Source organism: Lynx canadensis, chromosome A3 (assembly GCF_007474595.2).
Source record: "Lynx canadensis isolate LIC74 chromosome A3, mLynCan4.pri.v2, whole genome shotgun sequence".
NCBI classification, from domain to species: Eukaryota; Metazoa; Chordata; class Mammalia; order Carnivora; family Felidae; genus Lynx; species Lynx canadensis.
Window position 1 is genome coordinate 104,861,940 of NC_044305.1, and position 22,295 is coordinate 104,884,234.

The window sequence follows — 22,295 nt, forward strand, 5'->3', positions numbered from 1 at the left end:
AAGACAACGGACTGTTAACACTGCGATGCCACAGGTATCAGAATTGTCTAACGAGGATTTTAAGGCAGTCAGCATAAAAATACTGCAGTGAGCAACTGTGAACACACTTGAGACAAATGAAAAAAGAAACTTCTCAGGGCTACTGTGCTCCATCTTGAGGGGTCCCCCTGCTCCCAACAAACCTTCCCTGACCACTAGTCCTGCCTTACTGAGCCCTCTATCCCAGAATTCCTGCAAGAATAGACACAGCCTTAATTACCAGGCTTCTGGTCTCTGGTAACCTTGTACGTGTCAGTCTTGCTTCTCTCGTGAAACCCTGGAAAGAAACTCGGTGTCCCTCTCTCTCTTTTTAAAAAATCTCTCACAAATCTCGGCAAAGAATAGGTGCACTTCAGACAGGGGCTGAAGGGGTCCTTGAGTGAACGTACAGTGGCTCCTAGCACAGCACCTGACACAGAGTCTACACTGCAGTCAAACAGGTTTGAAGCAATAAAATGTACAACAGAGAATCATTTCTACAAAGCAGGTTTCGACACTCAGGAAACAGTGGAGAATGCCAGGCATTTGGATCAGGCTCCCTGTCCCTTTAACAAAACTCAGACATTTCTCTTCTACTTACAGGCCTGAGAAGAAGGTGCTGGACTTCCATCTGTGTAACGTGCAGCTCCTGGGTCCATGTCACCTGCTCGGTAGCCTTCTTCTCACACGGGGGCCCAGCACACAGCCCCACAACCCAGCACTGGGCACAGCAGTGCAGGAGTGGTTGATGGGGAAGGTTTCTCCTCATACCTCCAGGCCCGGGGGACATAGGGGTCAACGGCCACCTCCTGGAGTGACCTAGCTTCATGTCCTCAGGATGTGGCTTATGAGACAATAGAGGAAAATGCAGACCCTGGGGAAAGGCCTCTGAGAGTCTCAGTGTGGCTGGGGGCAAATCAGCCTAACCAGCCTGGCCTGTGAGCTACGCAGGGGGCCAGGGAACCCAAGACAAGGAGCACCTGATGCTGAGCGCTGGGGCGAGCGCGCACTGAGCCTTCCGGCTGAGCCACCATCCCAGCAAAGGACAGCATAAAACCAGGCATAATCTCCAGAAATTTATTGGAAACACGATACAAACTGATCAGTAGACGGCATCTACTTACAGACAGACAGTCCACACTGCAATATCACGCTCTGAATGAATTATCCTGGGGAAACACTCATGACCACTGATGCATGGTCCAGGCTAGTGTTCTCTGGCAGGGAAAATCAGAAATTGGGGACAGAGGGAATGGAGGGGAGGGATGGACAGAAAACTAGGACATGGCTTTCCTGAGGGGAGTGGTGAGGTGGGATTGCTAAATGCGTAAATTCCCCCAAAGGAAAACAGGGACAGCCGTTAAGAATAAAGGCTTTCCCCCCTCCCTTCCAAAAGCATTCTCCTCTCTAGGTGAGTGAGAGTCTATGAACCCCCCACAGGGGCAGCTCCTCTGTCTACCCTCACCGGGGTCTTAGGATAGCGTGGGGACATAAACACCAGGCTGGACGTGACACAGGGCAGATGGAGGCCACACACATCCCAGCCTGCTTGCCCTCAGACCCTCTCCTCTACCTCCCCCGCTCTGCTCTGAGTGGTGGGCCTGACCACTGCAGCGAGCTTCTCCTGGGACCCCAGGTCATCTGGCTTCCAGTGGGGTTTAACTAACGAGAGGCACCTGAAGAAACTACAGAGCACGAGGAAAGCAGAAGCCAGGCTATTTGTCCCCCACACCTGGGGAGCAGGGACCTTTCCGGCAGGGACCATGCCTCCCCATGGCCCCAGCTCCCACGAGATCGGCCTCTGTGGGCCCCAGTTCCTCCCAATGGCTCTAGTCCCCGTGCTCTGGTAACATAGCCTCTCCCCATGTCCCACCAGCTTCGGGTGGTGGCAGTTTCCTGCTGTCGTTCTCCACCTCTGGGCTGCCCCTCATTCTCCTGTTCGGCCTCTCCGCTCTTCTTGTTTCTGTGTTCAACAGTTCTCTGGATTAAAGCTCCTCTGTTTTAAATACTTGGAGTGGCTTCTGTTTCCCCGGTTGGACGCTGACTGATAGAAACGGGGCTGTGGGCAAGGTACAGCTGTGAGAGGCGGGCTGAAAACCAGTCTGTCCCCCTCTTTGACACCATCTCTAGGAATGGACAGGTGGTGATGGCAGAGGGGGAAGATGGCTTGTGAACTTCTGTGTCTTCAACCAAGGGAACACAGATCAGGCTCAGCACAGCGAGTGCCACTAGGCACGTCTGCTGTGGCCGTGCAGACGGATCCCGCATGTCCACCCCACAAGCTCACTGCACAATGGTGACACTCGGGCCCCAGGAACGGGGTGGCTGGGAAACCCTCTCAGCACCAACTGCTCAGAACGGCCAAGGCAAAGGTTAGAGGCTCCTGGGTGTCGTTCCTCCAGTCCCTGGAGTGTTCAATCAGAATGCTGGGAACTTTCCAGAGATGAAATGGGAACATAAGATCTTCGTCAACGGCCTCTTTGTAGGAGGATGGGGCTGCAGAACCTGGAGTTCTTACTACAAGGTGAAGAGCTTTCTTGGTACATGTGGCTCAATGCAAACTGCATGTGTCCCAGAGCTAAATGGGAGCTACATCTGGGGTGGGTGGGCTTCTCTGTTCTCCTTTCAGACCAGGCTTGGCCCCCAACTCCAAATCTCCTGGGCCTGGGTGAGGAGGGACTCTCCCAACAGGCAGAGAGAAGGAAGCTGGCAGCAGAGTCATGGGCAGCAGACTTTTCTCTAATCAACAGTCACATATCACATGGGTCAGGAGAGGTGCGCGTAAGGGCCAGGGAGCCATTGCACCTTCTGTGTCCGTGTGTGACAATAAATCCAAGGCGGGACACAAGACAGCCTTCCCATGTCTTTCTTTAGAGAGAACACACCATGTGGCATGGGAGGCAGAGTGCCAGTTGCCTCTTCTCCCAGGGCTTTTTGGAGGGGGCTTCTCTGCAGGGAACCCTGAGGGCGATGCCTATCACCTCCGCCCTGCTCCCTGGACACCTCTGACACAGGCCTTCCATCGGGGCCCCAAGCCACAACCCAAAACAGCTCCAAGAGTTGGTAGTGGTGAGAACATCCCCAGGTCACCCTTGCAAAAGCCAAAGGTGAGAAGCAGCCCCTTAGAAGAGAAGCCATCCATGCTGGCTGCAGACCTGGAGGGAAAAGGCAGCTCGATCTCTCGGCATCGCCTTCAGCCGTCATCCACTGTGTTCTCTTTGCTGAGCTGAACCCAGCCTCTGAGGATCTGGATGTCTACAGTGTCGTCATTTTAGCGATACTGCACTCTGCTTGGGAGGTCAGGGCGGGGGGGTGGAGGTAGGGGAGAATGTCAACTCAATTGTAGTCATTCTGTCCTGCAACCACCTGGCTGTCTGGCCATTTATCCAGCTGCAGACCCCAGGGACAGCTGGAAGGCCAGACTCCAGTTTTCCTTCACGGTGCCGTGAGCCTGTGCCCTGCAGCCTGTCCCTGAAATGGAGGACAGGGGAGTGGCCAGACTCATGTGCCTGGGGGGGGTGTGGGGCACTAAGCTATTCCTGCTCCTGCAGCTGTGTGCACAGAGCCACAGAATGGCCAGCCTGCCGTGCCAGCGAGGGCTGGTGCTGAGGGCAGACAGGAAGAGCCCAAGCCAGGGAAAACCGGGTCACAGGCACGTTTCCCGGGGCCTAGGCACATGTGTTCACAGAACTGTCTGGGCCAGAAAGGTGGGGGGCTCGTGGTCATACACACACACTCACCTGCACACACAGATCTCTCACTTCACCCTCGTAGGCCAAACAGATTCCGTCTGCTTAAAACAAACCTGGGCGATTTGCGACTCGTGGAAGGACCAACCTGGCTGCAAGTCCTTGGTGGCTGGCTGGGCTGTAAGGGAACAGGGCAGTACACGAATGGCTTGTCACAGTGATATACACGCTCGACTCCATTTAAACACCTGCTCTTGCTGGAGCTGAGACCAGGGAGAACCAAGCAGGACACCAGCCTCTCTCCGACAATAGAATACACGTGATATGAAGAGCTCACAGGCTTACCAAAAACGATTTTCTTATTTTTCTGTCAGAATCTCATAATTCTGTACCTAGGAAGGGTGGAGGAGGGGGAGCCGAATATAGAATGCAGGGGTGGGAGCAAAATTTCCCCGTTAAAAAATATAAAGATGAAGCCTATTGAGAGAAAGCCAAGTGACAGTAACGGCAAGGATGGGGGGATATCATGAACGGCATAAACACTGGCACATTTCTTAAGAAAAATCCATTCAGAAAGATGCCACGTCCCTCCTGTACACCATCGTGGTGCCTACGACAGGGCTGAGCGGACACATGCAGGGCAGCCGCAGATCGGAGCTCTCAGCAGCCCCGCTGCCCGAGGAGCCGCTGGGCCTAGGAGCAGAGGGCTAGAGAAGGAGGAGGTGCAGGGGCTCCCTCGTCCCCTCAATTTTCAGGCAGGTCCCGCCGTGGGACAGTGAGGTCTCTGAGAGGAAAGCGAGGTGACACGGATTCACACATGGAGATGCAGCTTTGGGGACGTGCACTCCCACAGTTTCTTCCCCTGCCCCACCGAGTCTCCAGGGGGCACATGTGTCTGTCTCCCACTGAGATGTACTGGAAATGGGGCTGCCTCCTTCCCAGGCACGACTGTGAACATCAGCAGGACAGTGTAGCGAGTCTTGGCTTATAGGATGAAACAGGGATAGCTCAGTCCGACACGCAGCATGTGAATTCTGGGGAAGGAGAGAGACAGGGTCAAAGTTAAAAGAGTTCTGATGGAGGAGGCCAGGCGCGAGTAAGGACAGAATCAGCCTTCCCACCAACAGTGTCACAGACTTCAAGGAAAGGCGGTCTGGCATTAATTCAAATAAAAGCTCACAGGGTAGTTTAAGGCTGGAGGGAAGTCTAATTGAGGCCAAGAAAATATGTGAATGACACTGAAGTATCTTAAAAGCTGGGTTTTGGATGGGCGGGTTTGGTGGTCACGGCCAAGGCATACAGCATACCAGGCAGGTGCTGATGGGCTTATCAAACCGACATCGCGGAACGTCTCTGAGCAGATACTGAGGAGTGGGGAGCACAATTAGCCTGGAGGAGACACAGTGTGATCTGAAGTCACCGTAATTCATCACGGTGATGTGGGCACTCAGAGGCTAGGAACACATTTTCCTACAGGAGGGGAGTGAACCCCAAACACCCACAGTGTCATAGTGGCCCCTCCTTCCCACCCCCTCTGCTTCCTCCCAAAACCTTCAACTCTCCTTCCCAGGGTGGGTTATCTAGAGACTCTCAACAGAAACAAGTAAACGAAAAGCAGAAGTGGCCTGCAAACCACATCATCATCGTCTGGTATCACTCACAAGGTTGTGAAACCTTTTGCTTGGTTATTAGGAAAGTGGCTGGGAGGGCACTGGGGGTTGTTTGCTGAGATGGGACCAGGTGCCCCAGCCAAGGAAGTGCTCAGACATGCTCTCCCATCACATGCCACTCTGCAACCAGGAGAGGACAAGGGACGCTCACCTTCACAGCCTCCCGCCATCCTGAGGAAGGTCTGCAGGATGGAGCAGAGCTGCGCCTTCACTTCATGAGCCTTTCTAGAATAGGGGAGATATATGTACACAGCCTGGTAGTTGATAGGGCTTGGCAAATATGTGTTAAATAAAAACCCAGATAATTGAGTTTAGGACTCAGGCTAACATTCGCTTTATTGAACTTACTATGGGATATATAACTGCATGATTTAACTTTCATCAGAACCTTGTGAGCATCAGAAAGGGTGGGAACTTGCTCGAGGTCATACAGTGAGTAGGTTGAGGATTTGAACCCAGATCTTCTTAATACAGGTCAAGATTTCCCTACTACACCAAGCTGCCCCATTTTCCATCCATCCCAGTAAGAGCATACTATCCTCTTCAGTGTCTAAGTGAAGGGTTATGTATGTGTCAGAGCCTCTGATATTTCTTAGAAATCTCTCTCTCTCTCTCTCTCTCTCTCTCTCTTTTTGCAGGGGGTGGGGGGGGGTGCTCTGTCATTCATTTTTTTGTCCATCCCCTGTGGAATTAAGCCATCTGCAAGAAGAGCCACTTGTAATAGTTTCCCAAGTTTTTGACCTGCCTTGGTGAACTGTGCTTTCTTTTATTTGTGCCAAACTTACCTGCTTCAGTTTCAAAAGCAACCCTCTGGCATCTAGGTTCACACCTGGCTTCTTCACGCTGGCCGTGGTTTTGAGATATGTCACCTCTCTGCATTCCTGGCCGAAGAATCCCAGTGCTTACCATCTGCCCTTGCAAGGCTATCACTTCACTGCCCCGAGCTTAGAGCTTCCTCAGTCCCACCAGCCATATGCGGGGCCCAGACACAGAGGCCCCAGCACAGCACAGAGCTCCAGGACAAAATGGACACTCCTTCTCAGGTCTCCTTCCTAGATGATATAGCCCAAATCATTTCCCCTTTTTGCTTATAAATACATTCTCAAAAGCATTAATCTACATTTGCTACTTCTGTCTATACTAACCCTGATTCATAAGCACTTGTTTTTTTTTTTACAAACATTTCCCTCTCGGTTTAAACTATTCAGAAGTACTTCATGTCCACGGACTTGGAGATTCTACACTCTAACCAATGCAATGAAAGCAACCTTCTTGAAGGTTTCCAGCTGCTGGATTCTGAGTTCATTTCCATCCCTTCTGTAACCCAGAGGAGAAGCCACCATCAGAACTTTGGAGGCTGGAAAGCAGATATACGAGTGATAACAGATTATGCACTCAGGAAAGCCAAACCTGAAGCTGGCAGTGTGGAAAGCCAAGAACCCGATTTGTCTGAAGGGCCCTCAAGTGGCTCAGGAATTAACACTAGAGACCTCTGACAGTGAGGGAGAGATATTGAAGCAGGGAGATTAGTTGAAGGCTGTTTGAGAAGCAGCTGGACCCCGAGAAGCCCTCCTGACTCCATACCCCTACGCAACTGCCTGCCTCCCACAAGTCTGAGTGTGTATCCTCTGAAGAGGACCCGACAGAGGGTCTCAGTCCTAGGGGACACTAGGCAACAAGCACAGTTGAGGGCAGGGCTGGCTACTCCAAACCTGAGGAATCAAGTGAACATATGCCTATTGGTGGTGAGACCTCCAGCCTTCTTCCCATTTAGCTCCCAGAAAGCATGCAGCTAAACCTTCAACTTTGGGGGGAGAGACTGTTCTATGGTATGGCATTTGTGTCCCCACAAAATTCCTATCTTGAAATCCTAATGCCCAATGTGATGGTATTGGGAGGGGTAACCTTCGGGAAGTGCTCAGAGGGCGTAATCCTCATGGGTGGGATTAAGGCTCTTATAAAAGAGACCCCACAGAGCTCCCTAGCCCCTTCTACCATGTGAGGACACAGAGAGGAGTCAGCAGTCTGATACCTAGAAAAGGGCTTTCACCAGAACTCAACCATGTCAGCACCCTGATCTTGGACTTCCCAGCCTCTAGAACTGTGAGAACTAAATTTATGTTATTTAAAGGTGATCCACCCACAGTATTTTGTTATAGCAGCCCAAATGGACTAAGAATGATAGGAAGAATCTTCTCTGGGAAATGTGACCAGCCTATGAGACCAGCCTATGAGATACTGGCATTTGAGTCACCGAACAAACAGTCCAGCCTGATCACCATACTGGGAAGTGTACTACAATCTCCCCCCATAAGCAGAGCACAGAGCTTTCAATCTGATTCTATTTCCCTACTCTTAAACATTCGTAGACAACCACAGGTCACCAGGGAAAAACCTGCAACATAAACGTCAGAGGCCAAAACAAAGAGCAAAGAGAAGAAATACAATTGGAAGAAACAGACTATTCATGGAGAAGAAAACTTAAAAAACAGAAAATTCTATAAATATCCTCAGAGGAGTAAAAAAAGATACAGTATCCATGCAACACAAACAGTATGCTATCAAAAAAATAAACAAGCAAACAAACATGAGAGAGCCAAGGGGAGCTGGCAGGGAACCTATAGAAAGACTGAAGAATTCTGCACTCTATAATGGTGGGCTAATTTGTATTAGATTAACCCTCCAGCCAATAATAGTAACAAACTGTGGATAAAATATTAAAAAAAAAAAACTCCTTGAAGATTCTGGAGAGCAACCAAAAATCAGGCAAAAACTGGAGGGCATATGATCCTTGAAAGAAAAAAAAGTGAGATTAGGGGAGATCCACTCTTAACTGGCTTTTCCTTTGTGGGCACGTTTTCCAGTACAAAAGGGAAATGGCTCAAGCAGAAAACTGCAATCTAAGCGGGCTGAAGAATCAGGGAGAGTTCAGAGTTTGAGGCTACCAATACAGCTGGAAATACAGGAGGAGGTCCTGGAAAGGAAGAGGACAGGGAAAAGGGAAGCTGCCATATCTACATACAAATCCCCCTCAAATCATTGGCTGATTCTGGAACTATGCAATTGTGAGGTGGGACCCTAAGAAGCCCAGATGGAAACATCAGCTGGAAGGCTAACAAAGGCTGAGCAGCAACCTCAGCAGCTGTCTAGTACTGGGAAGACAGAGTTTGGAGTTCAAGTTCTGACAAGTGGGAAGGGCTGTGCAAACAACTTGGTCTTTCCGTTGAAATCTCACGGAACTCAGAGCAAAACTGAAATAGACCAGACCTATTAAACCTTTAAACCAAGCCTGCATAAAACCAGAAGAGACTCTTGGATACTGACAACAAACTGAGGGTTGATGGGGGGTGGGGGAGAGGGGAAAGTGGGTGATGGGCATTGAGGAGGGCAATTTTTGGGATGAGCACTGGGTGTTGTATGGAAACAAATTTGACAATTATATTTTAAAAATAATAATAATATAAACAAACAAACAAACAAACCAGACTGCATAGAATCAAAGTGACCTGCCAATTTAATTGCTTGCTAGAACAAAACGCAACACTCTGCAGTGGAAAATAACAGAATCCGGAGTCTCTAAAACTTATCATCCACACTGACCAGTATTCATTAAAAACTAATAGCCTGATCAACCCACCAAAAGAAAATACAGTTAGTAGAAAATGACTAATGAATGATTCAGATGTTAGAATTAGCAGATATGGATATAAAATATTCACTATAGGGGCACTTGGGTGGCTCAGTCAGTTAAGCATCTGACTCTGGATTTCAGCTCAGTTCATGATCTCACAGTTTAAGAGTTTGAGCCCCGCCTCAGGCTCTGAGCTGACAGGGAGGAGATCCTCTCTCCCTTTCTGCCCTTCCCCTGCTCTCTCTTTCTCTCAAAATAAATTTTTAAAACTTAAAAAAAACATTAAAAAAATAGATGATTGTTGGGCACTTGGGTGGCTCATTTGGCTAAGTGTCCAGCTTCCACTCAGGTCATGATCTCATGGTTTGTGAGTTCGAGCCCCACATCAGGCTCTGTGCAGACAGCTCAGAGCCTGAAGCCTGCTTTGGATTCTGTGTCTCCCTCTCCTTCTGCCCACCCCTGCTCACACTCTTTCTCTCTCTCAAAAATAAATAGATATTAAAACAAAATTTAATAGATAATTATTTAAAACCATAAAAAAAGAAAATATTCTCTATAAGTTTGTTAAAGAATCTATAGGGACACCTGGGTGGCTTGGTTGGTTAAGTGTCTGGATCTTAGTTTTGGTTCAGGTCATAATCTCATGGTGGGTTTGAGCCTCTCATTGAGCTCTGTGCTGATAGCACGGAGCCTGCTTGGGATTCTCTCTCTCCCCCCCTCTCTCTCTCATGTTTGTGTGTGCACACTCTCTCTCTCAAAATAAATAAATAAATAATCTTTAGCCAAAAACAAAGAGAAAAATAATCTATAAAAAAAAAAGATGAATGTACAGCGACATGCAGAATGAACCTGGACCAATTTCTTACACCATACACAAAAATAAACTCAAATGGATGAAAGACCTAAATGTGAGACAGGAAGCCATCAAAATCCTCAAGGAGAAAGCAGGCAAACACCTCTTTGACCTTGGCCACAGCAACTTCTTACTCAACACGTCTCCGGAGGCAAGGGAAACAAAAGCAAAAATGAACTACTGGGACTTCATCAAAATAAAAAGCTTCTGCACAGCGAAGGAAACAATCAGCAAAACTAAAAGGCAACCAACAGAATGGGAGAAGATATTTGCAAACGACATATCAGATAAAGGGTTAGTATCCAAAATCTATAAAGAACTTATCAAACTCAACACCCCAAAAACAAACCAGTGAATGAGTGGGCAAAAGACATGAATAGACATTTCTCCAAAGAAGACATCCAGATGGCCAACCGACACATGAAAAAATGCTCAACATCACGCATCATCATGGAAATACAAATCAAAACCACAATGAGAACCACCTTACACCTGTCACAATGGCTAACATTAACAACTCAGGCAACAACAGATGTTGGTGAGGATGCGGGAAAAGAGGATCTCTTTTGCATTGTTGGTGGGAATGCAAGCTGGTGCAGCCACTCTGGAAAACAGTATGGAGGTTCCTCAAAAAATTAAAAATAGAACTACCCTAGACCCAGCAATGGCACTACTAAGTATTTATCCAAGGGATACAGGTGTGCTGTTCCGAAGGGACACATGCACCCCCATGTTTATAGCAGCACTATCAACAATAGCCAAAGTATGGAAAGAGCCCAAATGTCCATTGATGGATGAATGGATAAAGAAGATACACACACACACACACACACACACACACACACACACACACACACACACAATGGAGTATTACTCAGCAATCAAAAAGAATGAAATCTTGCCATTTGCAACTACATGGATGGAACTAGAGGGTATTATGCTAAGCGAAATTAGTCAGAGAAAGACAAATATCATATGGCTTCACTCATATGAGGACTTTAAGACACAGAACAGATGAATATAAGGGAAGGGAAGCAAAAATAATATAAAAACAGGGAGGGGGACAAAACATAAGAGACTCTTAAATATGGAGAACAAACAGAGGCTTACTGGAGGGGTTATGGGAGGGGGAATGGGCTAAATGGGTAAGGGGCATTAAGGAATCTACTTCTGAAATCATTGTTGCACTATATGCTAACTAATTTGTATGTAAATTTAAAAAATTAAATTAAAATAAATAAATAAACGTTAAAAAAAAGATGAACGTAATGGGTAACAAGATGGTGTATTTTAGGAGAAATATAAAAAAACTAAAAGGAAATTCTAAAGCTGAAAAATACAAAATCTGAAATGAATAATTTGTTAGATGGGATAATAGCAGATCCAATACTGTAGAAGAGGGACGTGTGCTTGGCTCAGTCAGTTGAGCATATGACTTGATCTCTGGGTCATGAGTTCCAGCTGCATGTTGGGTATAGAGTTTACTTTAAAAAAAAATACTGCAGGGGCACCTGGGTGGCTCAGTCGGTTAAGCGTCCGACTTCAGCTCAGGTCACGATCTTGCGGTTTGTGAGTTCGAGCCCGCGTCGGGCTCCGTGCTGACAGCTCAGAGCCTGGAGCCTGTGTCAGATTCTGTGTCTGCCCCTCCCCTGCTCCTGCTCTGACTCTCTCTGTCTTTGAGTAATAATTAAACGTTAAAAAAATTAAAAAAAATACTGCAGAAGAATCAATGAATTTGAAGATCTCTAAAAAAAAAATTACTGAAACTGACAAACAATACGTACTGTATGACTCCATTTATATAAAATTCTAAAAAATATAGTCTGTGGTGACAAAAAGTGGATCAGTGGTCACCTGAGATGATGTGGGGAGATGGGGTGGGTGGGAGAGTAGATTATAAAGGGGTACAAAAAAGTTGTTGAGGGTGATGGATAAGTTTATTAAGTATATAATGGATGGATAAGGGATTGTGGTATTTCCTGGGGTATACATATGTTAAACTTATCAAGTTGTACATTTATTGTTATTCATTTAAAAAAATTTTTTTTTAACGTTTATTTATTTTTGAGACAGAGAGAGACAGAGCATGAATGGGGGGAGGGTCAGAGAGAGAGGGAGACACAGAATCGGAAGCAGGCTCCAGGCTCCAAGCTGTCAGCACAGAGCCCGACGCGGGGCTCGAACTCGTGAACCACAAGATCATGACCCGAGCCGAAGTCGGACGCTCAACCGACTGAGCCACCCAGGCGCCCCGTTATTTATTTTTTTAAAGTTTGTTTATTTATCTTGAGAGAGAGAGTGTGTGCAAGCAGGGGAGGAGCAAAGAGAGAAGGGGAGAGAGAGACTCCCAAGTGGACTCCGTGCTGACACTATGGCTGTCAGTGGGGCTCAGTCTCACACACATGAGATCATGATCTGAGCTGAAATCAAGAGTTGGATGCTTAATCGACTGAGTCACATAGGCACCCCTCAAGTTGTATATTTTAAATATGTGTAGTTGAGGGGTGCCTAGCTGGCTCAGTCAATTAAGTGTCCCACTCTTGATTTCAGCTCGGGTCATGATCCCAGGATTGTGGGATACAACCCTGCACTGGGCTCTGTGCTAAGCGTGGAGCCTGTTTAAGATTTTTTTCTCTCTCTCTCTCTCCCTCTGCCCCTCTCCCTACTCATGCTCTCTCTTTAAAAAAAAAAAAAAGTATATAACATATATATGTACATATATATATATATATGTATATCTATAAGAATATATATAAGGATCATTTCACAGTGATAAAAAGGTACAAAAGACCTAAAAATTCTAATTATATATATCATCAATAACAGAATTTCAAAATACTAAGGCAAAAATTGACAGAATAAAGGGAGAAATAGACAAATCTGGTTGGAATGTAAATTTGAGAAAGTCTCCCAGAAAATAGAGCAAAAAGACACAGAGAAAGAAAACTGGAGAGACAAAAGAAAACCGGAGGACCAGTATAGGTCTAATGTCCAATATCTTGACCCTTTCTTCTGCTGACTTTACAGTTCCAGATACCTTAAATGTGGTCAGCCTTGTTTCCCCAGAACTCACTCTTGGCCTTGCTCCCCGGCTGCCCTGGAAAGGGGCTCCTTGTTGTCACTCAGTGAAGCTGCAGTTAGACTGTCATGGAAACAGTCTTCTCAGATTATCTTCTTCAGGCACCTCCGTTTAACAAAGTTGCCTTCAAGCTTGCTCCTCAGTTTTACATTAATTGCTTTTCATATTCATTTATATGTAAATAATTGTTGATAAAAATAAATATTTGGTTGAGGGAGAAAAATGCATAAATTATAACTCAGATGTTTTCTGAGCTTAAAGAGTACTCAGTCATCTGGAAGGGAAAACAGGAAACAGGAAAATAAAATAATAAAGAGCAAGTTTGGGAAGCTTAAAATGAACCCAGGGGGAGGTCTCCAAATCAACTGGGCTGTGACAAATCCTTCCATTTCCATGGCCCTGGGGGGCCCCCCCGCAGGTTCAGAACACTCCTCACTTCCATCCTGGGACCCAAAGAGAATGCCCAGGAGGATACCTAAATCAGTTGATTTCAGGAGTTGATCTTTACTTCCTCGGGGTATCAAGATCTAATACTGATGTCCTAATGCCTTTCTCAGACATCTGTGTCTGCTCTTTTGATGGATGGGTCACACTTACTCTAAGGAAGAGTTGTTTCTCAGGGACCTAATCCCCTTCTTCTGCTGTCTCCCTCACTTTCCTTTCCCAAGCCTCTACCTTTCCCCACAAAAAAAACCAGGACCTGGCTCTCAAGTCAGGGGTTCCCTTTCTTTCTCAGAGATTCATCCTCTACATGTCACTGAGAATGGGAATACATTGGGACAGGTTGGTTAAAAAGGTTTCCTGTTGGGGCGCCTGGGTGGCTCAGTCGGTTAAGCGTCCGACTTCGGCTCAGGTCATGATCTCACGGTCCGTGAGTTCGAGCCCCACGTTGGACTCTGTGCTGACAGCTCAGAGCCTGGAGGCTGCTTCATATTCTGTGTCTCCCTCTCTCTCTGACCCTCCCCCATTCATGCTCTGTCTCTGTCTCAAAAATAAATAAACATTAAAAAAAATTAAAAAAAAAAAAAGGTTTCCTGTAATGACCCTTGCAGGCAAACAGAGATTGACTGAGGAGGCCAGAGCTGCCCCTGAGAGCTGAGGACCCTTGAGTAACTACCATGGACTTCTGCCACTCTTCTAAGATCTCCATATTGCTGAGAGGGTATCAAGTATAGACCTCCGACAGGCTCACACACTAGTATTTCCCTCAGGAATAGGATAAAAGTATTCTCTGGAAGAAACTGATATTAGTAAACTCAGGAATGGTCCCAGGGGTGGCCGATTTGACATCCTTCCAGAATATTCCAAAACACCAAGTTGTTAATTACTCATGCCTAATGTACTTGGGTCTTTCTCTACAATGCCACCCTATGGCATCCACTCCCCTCAGATAATGCTTCCATGTCCCGAAACTCTCTAGATATATTAGGTACTCTGCTACAATTACTTGACATTCAATAAACCCTGGGGCCATAATGATCCATTGGAAAATACTGAAAAAAAAAATTCAAAGTCACTTTTATCTATTAAACCAGGTTGTAACATTACATCCTGAGACAAGGAGATCAGAGGCAAATCCAGGGGCACTTGATGTTCTTCCATAAACACTATTTTGGAAGATAAAAAAAAAACATGAAGTCTCTTGAAATGATATAAAAATGTTGACAGAAGGTGGCCTGGGCCCAAGTGTGCCTAGGAATGCCATCAGCTGTTGCTGGCAGTCTATTTTTGTTGGGATTTGTGAAGACAGCAGAAGCATTCCCAGAGCGCTCTCCCTGCTCTCACTGGTACAGTGGACCTCCCACCCCCCATTTCCCGGAGTTGGGATGCAAACAGCTGGAGCTGTTGAATCACTGAGTCAGAAACAAGTCGTCCAAAGGACAGTCTTCACACCCTAGATCATAATATTGTACTTAGAGGCATCCACATTGGATACCCTCTTCATAGGAGACTTAGAGAAATGATATTACTCAATGTGGAAAACAAATAAGGAAAAAAACCTGGATCTGCACTGTATTCACAGACCCCAGGGGAAATAAGCCAGAAGAGAGCAGATTAAAAAGGAGTTTATTGTACCATTCATCAATTTCCTTGGCTCAGATGCCCTGACTCCGTCCCACTGATAACTCACCTCTCTCCTGAGCCTATTGGCTTTGGTATACTCGACACACTGAATCCGGCTTCAGTAGTACCCCTGGGACAAAAGCTGTATCATCTCAGAAAAAGATGACAAGAGCACACCTCCAATTGATGTCCCCTCGGTCATATCACTACAAAACAGAAGTTGTTCTCTAGGGTCCCCATTTGATAAAGACAGAGACATAGCAGGCAGACGCCTGTCCCTGTGCAGCAGAATAAAAGATCTGCTCCCTGGGGCGGGGAGGGCCAGGGCATCTTCTTAGGGGTCAGGAGAGAGGGGTCAGCCCCTCTCTCTCCTCCCTGGAGTGTTTTCTGACTCAGCCCTCATTCTGAAAAAGATTCCGCTGTCTCAGGATGGTGATATTCCATCCCCTCTGCTGTAGGGTCTCTAACTGCAGGAGCCTACACGAGGCTAAATGAGCCCTCTTTATCAATCTGATTTCCTGTCTTTAATACTCCCTTAAATAGCTTAATCAAAGGCAATTTCTCTTTATAGATACTGGGCCCTTCTAATGTGCAAATATACTTTGGAACACACCCATTTACTTCCAAGCAAACCCATGAGTCATTTTTTGGAAATCCTATGTTTATGTCAGAAATAAATGTAAATAAATGTGTTGACATTTTATTTATATACAATCCACATATGACTACAAAAACTTTGGTTGATATCTTAACAATTTTCAAAATAGCTCTTCTAAAAAGGGTGGGGGGATAGAATCTGAGCACTTAATGAATACCTACCATGAGTCAGAGTCAATGCTGGGTGTACCCTATAATTTAATTTAAACACATTTCACCTTTAGGTGATTCTGTGAATTTTCTCTTGTTTCTTTTTTCTCCCCTCTCTCTGACACTAATATAGTTCTTATGCCCTACATTTCAGAAAATGTAGGGGGTATGTTACGGGCAGAAAAGCCTCACAGAGGCAGGAGATGGAGGGATAGCTTTGATCAGACAATCATGGCTTATACCTCACAGTCTATGTACAGAAAAACACCTACTATGTTCCTCTCTATATTCACAAACACACACCCATCTCCAACATGCAGAAAACATAAACATCTCCCAGGTACTTGTTGCACTGAGCACACAAATCCTGGTCCTTATACACCAAGTGGAAACAACCCCAGATTGGAGTTTAAATCTCATCTCTGCCACTTGTTAGCAGAAACATTGTAGAGTGTGGCTTTAGCGAAATCCCTCAACCTCTTTGAGCCTGGGGTTTTTCATTATTAAAATGCATGTTATAACAACTATCTCATAAAGAGTTTGGAAGATCAGGGGCACCTGGGTGGCTCAATCGGTTAAGCATCTGACTTCGGCTCAGGTCATGATCTAACGGTTCGTGAGTTTGAGCCCCGTGCCTGGCTCTGTGCTGACAGCTCAGAGCCTGCAGTCTGCTTCAGATTCTGTGTCTCCCTCTGTCTGCCCCTCCGCCGCTTGCACTCTGCCTCTCACATTGTCTCAAAAATAAATAAACGTTAAAAAATAATCTTTAAAAAAAAAAGAGTTTGGCAGATCAAGTAGTGTAAGGTAGACGCAAAATCTTTAATCACTATCACAACCCCATTAAGGCAAATGAAATTTGTACTTTACAGAGAATCTGAGTGATTCACCCAAGGCCACACAGGAAGTAATCAGAGAAGTGAGCAGTTAATCCTAGATGGTTCCAAACACTTAGAGGTACGTTTTCCCCCATGGCACAGAGAAATCCCATCTGCCCTGTTGCCCTCTCTTTTGGGCTCTCACACATGGAAAGGCTTTTTCCAGTAATTGCTCTTCTCTCCCCACTGATCTCAGGGCTTTCTCTACTCCCAGCTACGTGGAATTAACCAAGTCAGCCAAATGTGGCAGGTACTTGGCTCGCTGGCAATAAAAAGGTCACCAAAGCACCTGCAAGTCAGCAAAGGAGATAGGATTTGGAAAGCATGTGAGGGCAGGCGGCACATTACTGGCCCACCGCCTGACGGGAAAGACTGGAGTATAGCGGACAGTGGTAAGGAGCCGTGTAAGTCTATGTTTTGAAATTTCATTCTTCCTGCCATTACTGACCCCAAATAATGAGGCTTCTTACGTATGCAGATTCTGTTTTCACCCTTGGAGTTTAAGTTCCAGTAGGGGAGTCACAGAGGCCTGGGTGTGGCCCAGTGCCAAGGGTTAAGCTTAACAGAAGACACAGAGGTCTGATTTCCAACCATCGGTGCCTTTAAGAGGCCAGGGCCAGATGAAAGACAGTGACTTTCAGGAAGATGATAAGAAGCTGCCCATCATTTAAAAAATTTTTGTTTAACATTTATTCATTTTTGAGAGACAGAGAGAGAGCACAAGCAGGGGTGGGGCAGAGAGAGAGGGAGACACAGAATCTGAAGCAGGCTCCAGGCTCTGAGCTGTCGGCACAGAGCCCAACAATCATGGCCTGAGCTGAATTTGGACGCTTAACTAAGCCACCCAGGCACACCCCCACCTTTTTTTTTTTTTTTTTTAATGTCAGGTAAAATCCTTCCTACCAGCAGGAATCCAGAGCCTCTTTATCCATCATCATGAACTTCCAGCTGAAGGTGGAGGGTGAATAAAGGGGGGCAAGCCCCTGAGAAGGGGACAGGAAGCCCTAACGCTGAGATATCTGGATATTTCAGTACAGTCAGATTTTGTTTCCAGTTAAATTAGTTCTGTCCACCAACATCCTGTTTGGTGTGCTCATCTGTCTGGCATGCTGGTAATTAAGTAGCAATGCTAACAGATTTTATTATTGGATCACAGGGCGAGGCTTTTCCATGAGTTTGTATCCATCAATTCCAGCAAGTGATGGTATTGACTATCTCATGAAAACTCACTATTGGCCTAAGTTTTTTTTTTCCCTAGTACTTTGAGTTCACTTTGGGAGCTCAGGTTAGTCTGGATCCTATGTCCCAAGGAAATAAGAAATAGACCCCTTTATCCCAAGGAAAAGCTTCACTGGGAGTACAAAAATGGGGACATTTTCTACAATGTGTGTTTCCCTTACACTTGTCTCTCAGCTCCACACCCATCCATTTAAATTCAGCTTAGTGACGCTGGGCCTGGGACTCTGCAAATACTTCTCCTTCGCCATCCGGCTCCCTGATACACCAGTAGGGGGTGCTAGAGGGAGGCTGTAAGGCTGGCAGCCACAGAAGGCACTTGCCGGGTCCTGCTCCCGCCTCCCCCCCCCCGTAGCAGGTGCAGTTTGCTCCGTTCCCAGCTTTGCTTCACGCTCCCAGAACCAGCTTCATCACACTTGAGAGATGCCAGCACCCGCAGAGCAGCGCCTTTCCTCGGGGCCTCAGTTCCAGCTCCTCGGGCCTCCTCGAGCCTCTAGCATGTGATAACCGCAACTGCTTGCTTTTGCTCTCCCAGCCCTAGGGATGGCGGCTGCTTCCTGTGCCCCTCACCGTGTTCCGTCACCTATTCTGTCCTCCAAGACCTGCAATATTGACTTCTTACGTTAAGTTAGCGAGAACGACTTCTGCGTTTTCTACTTTGCTGACAAATGTTTGAGAGCCACAACTTCTTTTATAACCGTGGTTAAGAGCAAACTCTGAAATCAGCCACACCTGAATAGGAATCCCAATCCCTTTATGCAGTGCCTGGTAACTTTGGAAAATTTAATTTACTTCTCTCTAGGTCTCATTTTTCTCAATCACTTTCGTTTATTCAATCAACATTGATTAAACACATACTAAGTTCCAGGCACTGTGCTAGGCAGTAGAAATACAATGTTATGCAAAACAGTTAAATGCCCTGACCCCATAGAACCTTCTGTCACGTGAATCAAATGAGATAACAAAGGTAAGGCTCATGTCATCCAGCCTTCCTCTCCATACCATGCCGGGAGAGCAAAGACAAAAGGGTCTGGAAGGATAAAGGTGTCTCAACAGCTAAGTCTTTCCAGAAAATGAGATGAGTGTCTTTCCCTAAACAAGGCTGAAGGTCTCCGAAAACATAACACCAGGGATTCATTGTACATCCTGTCCATTCCTCCTGCTCGGAGCAGAGAAGCAATGACCTTGCAGCAGCAATCTTCAGAAGGAAATGGGGCAAACAGGCGTAGAGAGGGAACACTATGAGGTGGCATTTTTTAGAAATTCTAAAGATATAGGTAGCTGTGATACAAGGAAAGAGCAACGTGAATTGCAATGCGGGGCTAGGACTGGGGCCCAGTGTGAGTGTGACCATTGGGCCCAAGTGGAAAAAGAGAGTAGAGAGCTGTTATTCCAACTGTAGTCATTACAAGAGTCTTCTTACCAGAAAGTGTAGATGTACATGCATGTGTATGTATCAAATGAATTGGAACTTAATTTCTGCTTTCAACAACAGGACTATACACCTAGAGAGGCCAGAGAGGTCATGAGGTGGAAAAGAAAGATCCCTGATTCCATTTAAACCTGAATCCAAAAGCCCCAGGCTGTGGGCAAGCAAAAGCTGGAAAGAAATCCAATCTCCACATTTGGACACAACCCGTCCTTAGTCTTCCGCTATCCAGATACCAGGCGTATTGTGGCAGAAATGGCCAGTGTCCTTGTTAGCGAAGAAGTATCCTGCAAGACTACTGTGTAGCTAAGTTCTTGAAAGTCATATCTATAACATATTGATATCTTATAAATGCAAACTAAACTCTTCACCCTCAATTTTTTATTCATTTTGACATCACTGTGACCACGGAAAGTCATACTGAAGGAAAACAACCACGGGAAACGATTACTAGAAGGTCTATTCCACATCCCTGCTCTAGGGCCTCATTATAAATAATTTACTGTCATTGAAGGAATTTAGAAGCCCTGAAGACATGAAAAGCCTGGAGAGAGTTTTACTCGTAAATAAATACCAACATTTCAACAATCAAGACAGCTTCAAATTCCAGGACTGTTGAAATGAACAGTATATACTGCCTGCATGATTTATTATGCTTGTGCTGATGGTCCAAATGGGGAGGATAATTCAATTCCACCTGAAGAGTCATTATAGGGCCAAGCCCCAAGAGAAGTACTTTGGGTAAGAGGTGATATTTCTCAGCTTTTCCATTTCGAACAAATTATTATTTCTGTATTTGAGACATCACCCAGGCAATCTCCTTCATGACTTGTAGCACTCTTGAGCAATTAAAAAAAATTTTATAAGGTAAAAGAAGTAGGGGACAAATGCCAAATGCAAAATGATCCGCAGAATGCTGAAGAACCCTCCCCCCAGAGAGCACGGCTGCCTCAGACATAAGGTGAAATCGTCCCTTCTGCTCAAGAAAACATAAATGAGCAGTGAGTATGCATCCCAGCAAGAACATTATCGCCTAGCAGAGGCAACCTGATAAATACAGACTTCCTCTCCAAACAAGTCTCCTCACAGGGAATGTGAGCAAAGGGCCCCTTCTGAGGTGAATATCACTTGGCAAAATGTCCTCACTGTGGCACGCGGCAGCCTTCCCTCTTCTCCCCTTACCACACATTCAGTTCAATTAGAGGGTAGAAGAACCTGTTTGCTACACGTCTTGCATTTGTCACGGGACATGCTGAGAGCCGACAAGGGCAGAGAGGCCCTGGCCTATCAGACCAGCACCCCCCCAGGATTCCTGGGCTTACATACCATCCAGGCCATTGTGATGACTGTAGTTCCTTTTCCCCAAAATGCTCAGAGACGTGTGATTTGGGGTGGTTAGCATCCGCTTGGTAGTGGGGGTTTGCAGGCTTGGTGTAGATCGAATGACATTAGGTTTCTTCGAAGGATGGATCTCTGGCAGGGGGAGAAAAGGTTTCTCAACTCAGAGCATGGTATTAAAAATCTCTGTGTGCACTTACATTGCCTAATAGGCACACATCTTACTTCTTAATGAGCTGAGAGTCAGTTCCTTATGAGCCAGCCTGTTTTCCCAAGGACCTCCATAATGATTCAGCTTCAAGTGCTGTTACCATGGCTTTCCTTATCAAAAGTGAGCTGCCTCTTCCTCTGCTAGCTGGAGCTCTGAGCTTCATGTTGGGAGTACAAGCAACAACGACAACAACAAAAACCACCAACAGAAAGCCACTGCCGCTTCAGAAGGTCACTGAAACACAGATTTACTAAGGGAATAAGGCAGCCAACTCTTCAAGGTTTTAGAAATGTAAACATTATCTGGAGAAGTAGCCTGACAGAGAAAACTAACTCTGCTCTATCAAAACAAAAACATAGCATGCAGCATGTCTGGGGTGTGAGAGATTTCTGAAAAACAAGATTCCTCATCTGGCTCTGCAACCAGGGTTTAGGACCAGGGTTAATCACGTCCAGTCCAGAACATGTGGATACAGCTGAAACCTGACACCAAACTCCAAATTCTACAGTCAAGACGTAGCGGAAGAAAAGCTTTGATGGAGGATATATCACACAACGATAACGTGCATGTGGCATACTGTGTTTACATCAAGTATGTTGTTGTCGGCCACATAGCCCAGAATTACTTGCGTATTTCGGATAAAGCAGGAGGACAGAAATTGCAGCCTATAGGAACTGGATTTGAGGATCTCAGTCTGTTACTGAAATGGACCACCTCTTGTCCAAAGCTAAACCTGCTTACTGATTCTGAGTCACCAGGTGTGCACAAGCCACCCTGTCTTCCCAGGGGAGGGCCAGGATATCAGCCTCATTTCCTGAAACTCAGGAAAACGGTTAGGATTGTTAGAAGTACTATATCTTGGTCTGGTCAAAACTCTACACTCGCCCAAATTCAGGAACAGATCAAGGGCTAACCAAAATGGAGTGCTGATTTTTTTTCACCGTGGCATTGAAGGCTTGCCAACCTTTTCATTACAACCTCCACACTACACTCCTTCCAGACCAGACAACTTGCCTTTGGACTCACTGAACCCTTTATTTATGAAGTTCCCTTGGCCTCAGAAAGGAAAAAAAAAATTTTTTTCCCTATTGTTCTACCTATTTAAATACTACTTTATCATTCGAGGCTGAGATCAAATACTGCTTTCTCCAGTAGGCTGCTGGAACTCTCATCATCAGAAGTCACTCCTCCTTCTTCTAACTGTCCAATGAATATTGCCTGTAATTCCTTTATAGGAGCTAATCATTTGCTGAATTGTCCTTACCTGTGCGCTTTCCCTACTAAACTAAGATTTTGGAGGGCAGAGTCTTACTCATCTTGGTGTTCCCCCAAATCAATTAGCATAGTGTCTTGTACGTAGTAAAAACTCAGAAATACGTTAGGTAGGGATGTGTT

The 22,295-nt window shown here is 46.0% G+C and overlaps 1 protein-coding gene across 3 annotated transcripts in view; it reads right to left on the reverse strand.

Moving 5' to 3' along the window:
• Nucleotides 1-1,091: 1,091 nt before the first annotated feature.
• The window catches only part of MTA3 (metastasis associated 1 family member 3), a 180,785-nt gene continuing 159,581 nt past the window's right edge, over nt 1,092-22,295 (reverse strand). The window contains exons 16-18 of one of the 3 annotated variants that reach the window (XR_003967884.1): nt 20,678-20,824; nt 5,529-5,602; nt 3,794-4,741 (exon numbers count right to left, since the gene is read on the reverse strand). Coding sequence is in view for 2 of the 3 variants with exons in the window: in XM_030311207.1 (XP_030167067.1) it covers nt 3,776-3,885; nt 20,678-20,824 (257 nt within the window). In the remaining variant the exon portion in view is untranslated. Of the gene's footprint in view, nt 4,742-5,528; nt 5,603-20,677; nt 20,825-22,295 lie in introns of all 3 variants that reach the window. The other 2 variants (XM_030311207.1, XM_030311208.1) reach the window with 2 other exon arrangements.